Source organism: Marmota marmota, unplaced genomic scaffold, assembly GCF_001458135.2.
Source record: "Marmota marmota marmota unplaced genomic scaffold, marMar, whole genome shotgun sequence".
Lineage (NCBI taxonomy): Eukaryota > Metazoa > Chordata > Mammalia > Rodentia > Sciuridae > Marmota > Marmota marmota.
The window spans coordinates 1,018,519-1,024,413 of NW_025999880.1; the positions used below are offsets into that span (position 1 = coordinate 1,018,519).

The 5,895-nt window shown below is 38.1% G+C and overlaps 1 protein-coding gene across 3 annotated transcripts in view; it reads right to left on the minus strand.

Annotated features, from left to right (window-relative positions):
• CUNH17orf78 (chromosome unknown C17orf78 homolog) overlaps positions 1 to 5,393 on the minus strand; it is a 16,934-nt gene extending 11,541 nt beyond the window's left edge. For all 3 annotated transcript variants that reach the window (XM_015495349.2, XM_015495348.2, XM_048787904.1), the window contains exons 1-3: positions 5,224 to 5,393; positions 3,844 to 3,930; positions 3,115 to 3,360 (exon numbers count right to left, since the gene is read on the minus strand). In XM_015495349.2, coding sequence (XP_015350835.1) covers positions 3,115 to 3,360; positions 3,844 to 3,930; positions 5,224 to 5,299 — 409 coding nt within the window. In that variant the 5' untranslated portion in view covers positions 5,300 to 5,393. The remainder of the gene's footprint in view (positions 1 to 3,114; positions 3,361 to 3,843; positions 3,931 to 5,223) is intronic.
• Positions 5,394 to 5,895: the final 502 nt, after the last annotated feature.

The window sequence follows — 5,895 nt, forward strand, 5'->3', positions numbered from 1 at the left end:
TTTTTTTTTTTTTTTTTTTTTTTTTTTTTTTTTTACTTTTCATTTGGAGACAGGGTCTCACTTAATTTCTGGGGCTGGTCTCAAACTTGCCATCCTCTTGCCTCAGCCTCCCAAGTTGCTGGGATTACAGGCATGTGCCATCATCCCTGGATCCCAGCCCTTTTCATTTTATTTTGAGACAAGATTTCTTTGAGTTGCCCATGTTGGTCTAGAACTTGTGATCCTACTGCCTTTCCCTCCCAAGTAGCTGGGATTACAGTCATGTACCACCACACCTGACTGGAAAGTTTCTCCTCTTAATTAATGTAGAATCTGAACAATAAGGAACTAGGAAATATAGACTCTGTCATCAGTGATAAAGACCTAGTGAGTAATTTTTCTCCACAAGAAGGAAATTTCAGAATATTTGTAACAGAGGGTCTTTCCTTTGACTAAATTCTATAAACAGCAACTGTCTCCTTCTTTCTGTTTTTTCATTCTTTGTCCACCCATGTCTTCTGATAACATTGCAGAATATTCCCATCCTTATGGCTTCAAATTCTTGTTTTATATGAGGATATTTTCATGAACTATCTTGGACATCCCCCTATGTAGACTTATCTTATAACAGTGCAGTCATTCAGAGTGCATCTCTTTTATGACCCTTGTAAATTTGTATTTACCTAATTTTTATTTCTATCCTATTTGAGACCTGTCACATACTGGTAATCAAATTGGTGTAAATTCAGAAGAAGCAGTTTCAAACTTATAAAAGAGGTTATGATTCAAAAGTTGTTTATACTTTCTAAAACTCTTGTTTTACATTGTTTGGGATTCATCATTATAGTTTTATAGAAATATATGGTGAATGATGATTAGGTTCTCAGACTACTCCTCCATTAAGTCTCTTCACATGGCTCAAATAATATAGGGTATACTTTAAATTCTGAATCCCAAAACCAACCACCCTCATGAAGGAAAGCTGGAAGGCTTGCTCAGGGCAAATTTTTTAATTAGGTCAGGTTGATCTTTGGCATCTCTCCTTTTCCTTAACCTCCCAGATTTCCTTGTTTAGAATTTCTAAGAACTAATGCCTTTAATTTCCCAGAGCTCCACAATGCATAATATTATGTTTATTCTACCCAAGCCCTGTTGACTCCAAAATGACATAGGCCCACTAATTCTCCATTATTAGTACCATGGAATCAAGCAGGGTGTCATATGTTAAGAGGAAAACAATCTGATTGAATTGATATTGAATAACAGAAAGTCTAAAATCCTGCTAAAGGGTTTTGAGTTTTTAAGAGTTTATTTTTTTCTTCATACAGTCAACACTGGTAGAATTTTAGAAAGTATAATAAAAGTGAATGTAACATTCAAGTCATGTGAGAATATATAATTTACCATAGCTAGGTCATATCCTGTGAGTCTATCCACTTACATCCCAATCTCTAGTTTTTAAACTTGTTTCCCTATTATTTTACTTGTGAACCCTTCAGTTTCTCTAAAAATGTCAAGTTTTATTTTTCCAGCAGTATAGCAGCAGCCTCTAAGGGATGGCCTGTATATAAAGGGGGGAACTGTCTTGGTGAGAATATCTCTTGGTGAGAAACTACTTGACAAAAAGAATGGGTAGAAAAAAGAAAGGAGAGCAAAAGCAGAGAAACTGAAGACTGAGGTCACGAACCACTGCCCAGGCTGGACGTGGTGTGGCACACATCTATAATCCCACCTGCTTGAGAGGCTGAGGCAGGAGGATTGTTAGTTCAAAGCCAGCCTCAGCAACTTGACAAAGCCCTACACAACTCAGCGAGACCCTGTCTCTAAATAAAATATACATTAAAAAAAAAAAGGCTGTGGATGTGGCTCAGTGGGTACACCTAGGTTCAAACCTCAGTACCAAAACAACAACAACAACAACAAAAACAAAGCCACAACACAACAACAACGACAAAAACCCTGCTGAGTAAATGAGGGGAAACAAGTATTCTCACACAGTGTAGGTGGGAATGCAAAATATGACCACGTCTGAGAAGGGTAACTTAGCAAAATCTTATAATTTTTTTATTTTCTTTTCTATGAAATCTTTGATGCAGCAATCCTGCTTCTTGGAATTTATCTTCTTGCTAAATGGCAAATACAAAAGAAGAATGTACACCATCATGGCCTACAGCATTGTTTGTAATGGCAAAAGACTAGAAAAACCAACATATTCATTAATAGAGGACTGGTAGAATAAGTCATGGTACAGCGACACAATACTGTACAACTGCTAAAAAGAACGAGGCAGGAGCCAGGGGTGGTGGCATACTCCTGTAATCCCACAACTCTGGAGGCTGAGGCAGAAAGATCCCAAGTCTAGGAAAGCCTCATCAACTTAGCAAGACCCTGCTCAAAATAAAAAAGGCCTGGGAATGTAGCTCAGTGGTATAGAGTACCCCTGGGTTCAATCACCAGTACCACACACACACACACACACACACACACACAGAATGAGGCAGGACTGGGAGTGTAGCTCGGTGATAGCCTTGTGCTCAGCATTTACCTGGCTTGGCCCTGGGAACAAGAGTACAATGTCCAGCACAAAAAAAAAAAAAAGCAGATATAATGACATGGAACAAACTATAAGATGTATTGTTAAGTTGAAAAAACAAGGCACAGAACAGTATGAATTGTGTGCAACCATTTATGTACATTATGTACATTATTATTATGTACATTATGTACATTTATGTACACCCATACATGCTTAGAGCATCTCTGGGAGGAAATAGAATAGGTTGAGTAAGTGGTTTCCTCAGGGATAGAGAACTGGAGGAATAAGAGAAAGGAATAGAAGGGAGACTTACTTTTCACTGCAGTGTGCTGTGTGAATATTTTACTGTGTGTATCCAAAATAAATTAAAAATTAAAAATATTGTCAAAGAAGACTTATAAGAAATGAAGATCATTTGAAAAAACCATAGGATACCAGGGCTAGAAGGGATCTTTGGGATTAGAAAATTGGTTCTCAGAGAAAATAAAGATTCACCTAAGGGGAGGATAATCTATTTCCTTGTGGCTTTCTTTAGCTGCTACTAAGCACCAGCTGCTATGTCAATTAAAAGTGCATACATCCATCTCTTCCAATCTCACCTTTGCCTGTTAGAATGGATCCAGTCTGGAACTTGGATGTGGGGATTAGGTGACAGCTTGGGGAAGCAGAGCTGTTTCTATGGGGAGCATCAATGACTCTTAGGTTCTTCAGAACAGGTTTGACTTCTGGCCTCCCCTCCAAGTATAGAAGGTTGACTTTCACTTTGCTCCCAGAGCCAAGGCACTGCAGTGTAGCCATAGTCTGATTTTGGATGAATGTGGCCCTTTTGGCTTCTGTGTGAGTTTCTGAAGGAAGAGCCAGAGAGAACAATGAAGCTTTTTAAAAATATGAACAGTGCCCAGCTAACTCAGTTCCATTTGTGAACCCTGTTAAACTCCATTGCTGCACTTTCACCTCTTTCTCAGTATGTATTTATGACACTAAATAATGCAAGTCCTGCTTTTCTTCCATCCTGCTATAGGTTCCATAAAGATAGGTGACTGGTGTAAATTCAGCACAGAGAAATGTTCATAGATTGTTTTCTTTAATGCGATGAACAGGTGCTGTCTCATCTTTCTTTGTCCCCATCTTTGATTTATATAGGCATGCCTTAATTACTAAGTGAATTTAAAGATTAGTTTTCAGAAAATCTCCACGGGGAGGGGATACATATCTTTAAAATAGTATATTTGAGATCTGGGCTAAGAAGGGAGGAGACAAGGCACCTTTTAAAGACAAAAATTTCTTGGTACGGAAAAGTGTTTTTCTAGATAGAGCCTGTTTCCTACCTTGCATTAGAAATTCCCTCATGCTTTTCACATCCTTTGGGAAGAGCCCAGGGAACTGTTCCACTTGGCAGCTGCTTTCTCTGAGGTCTAGGGGAAAAAAAGGTCAGAATTTATTGGTACTTACTTGTTGGAATTCTGAGCATAGGAGAGGGATACAAAAGAATAAAGTTCCTACTCATAAAACTTGCAGCCAGGGAGATTAAATACTGCCTATAAAAAAGACTTTAAAACACACAAATGCATACAAGTAAGAATTAGCCTATTATAAAGAAAACTGAATACCAATCTACTGCTCTTAGGACAAAGAAAAGTGAAATAAAGTTACCAAGTTAATGAAAGAGTAACTAACCTATTCCCTAAAGGAAAAATGATGATTTCTCTTTTCCCTCTTCTTCTGCCAACTGTATTAAAGAGCACGTTTGGAAGATTATTAAGTATTGCCTTGGACATTTTATCTCTATGGATTTTCACAGACTCATAGATCATAGTTATCTGTGCATTTTGGCACACATGTGATTTACAGGGTATAGGAATTTTCATAATTTGTTATATTTGGCAACTACCGCACCATCCACTATTTTCCTTAACTCTAAATAGCTAATTTTAGAGACGAAATGTTTAGGAAATGCTGAAAAGCCATATTTTAAATAAAGTTACCAAAGAACAGCATATAGTTTCATTCCACCCTCAAAGTACCTTTTCCCTCAACTCTCCCTACCCACAGCACCCTGTCTAAATATGTGGACATGCCACCTTAAAAATGAAGGCAACATGAGCTGGGGCTATAGCTCAGTGGTAGAGCACTTGCCTTGCACGTGTGAGGCACTGGGTTCGATCCTCAGCACCACATAAAAATAAATAAATAAAATAAAGGCATGCAGTCCATCTACAACTACATTTTTTTTTAATGAAGGCAATGTCTTTTTTTTTTTAATATTTATTTTTTAGTTATCGGTGGACACAACATCTTTGTTTGTATGTGGTGCTGAGGATCGAACCTGGGCCGCACGCATGCCAGGCGAGTACGCTACCACTTGAGCCACATCCCCAGCCCCGAAGGCAATGTCTTATAAGAAATTATGAATTTGGGTGTCTTAGGTGGGGACAATATGGAAACTGTGACAGCATGCTTTCATAAAGAAAGATAACAGTGAAAGGACTTTTAATGTTAATTACATGAGCCATACAGGAGAATGCATTACATTCACATCATGAATAAGTTGAGTAAGTTGCAATCCTGCTTAAAGGCAAGAGGACGTATGGTATAACTTCTGGAAAGTATCACTTGCTGGGTATTGGCTATTTCCCTTCTGGTGGAAGAGACTCAAAATGTTTCTTAGGCCTCTCTTTTCCATGATATTATCCTACACAAGTACTTACCTTTCTTGTTGGAATCATAGGATACAATGATTAGGCTGAAGACTAAGATGGTATCCATGTTAGCTTGAGCACTCATGACAAAGATAGTCCACTGTTAATCTGTCATTGCCCCTTATAGTCTTGCTGTAGTTGCTTTCACTTGCCCTGAAACCAGGTTTCACCCTGTGAGAGTCTGGTTCCACCCTAATTATTTTGTCTTATTTCCTGAAGACCCAGGAATAGAGCTGATTGGAGAAAGAGTCAAGTCTGTTTATTAATGATTGACTTGGAAGGTCTTCCCCTGACTTTACTGCTGGGTGCTGACACAGAGAACTGTAATTACCTAGAGGTTTCCCTAGTATAAAGGGTATAAACATCCAGTGATATGTTCACTGACACTTGCAGATAGACACGTACACATTAAATACATGCCCACTGATACAGGCACAAAGATACACCAACATAAAAGGATGTGGAGATTTCTATTAAGGAATGCAATTTCTAGAGAGAACAAGAAAGTAGGACAGAATGACTCAGTGACTTACACTGGAGAGAGAACTGGAATAGGAATCAATATAACTGGGTTCTAGGGCTCTGTTATTAACTATATCACATTAGGAAAATTAATTAAATTTTTAGGATTTAAATTTTCTCTTCTATAAATGGAGAGTCCAAACAAAACTATCTCTAGAA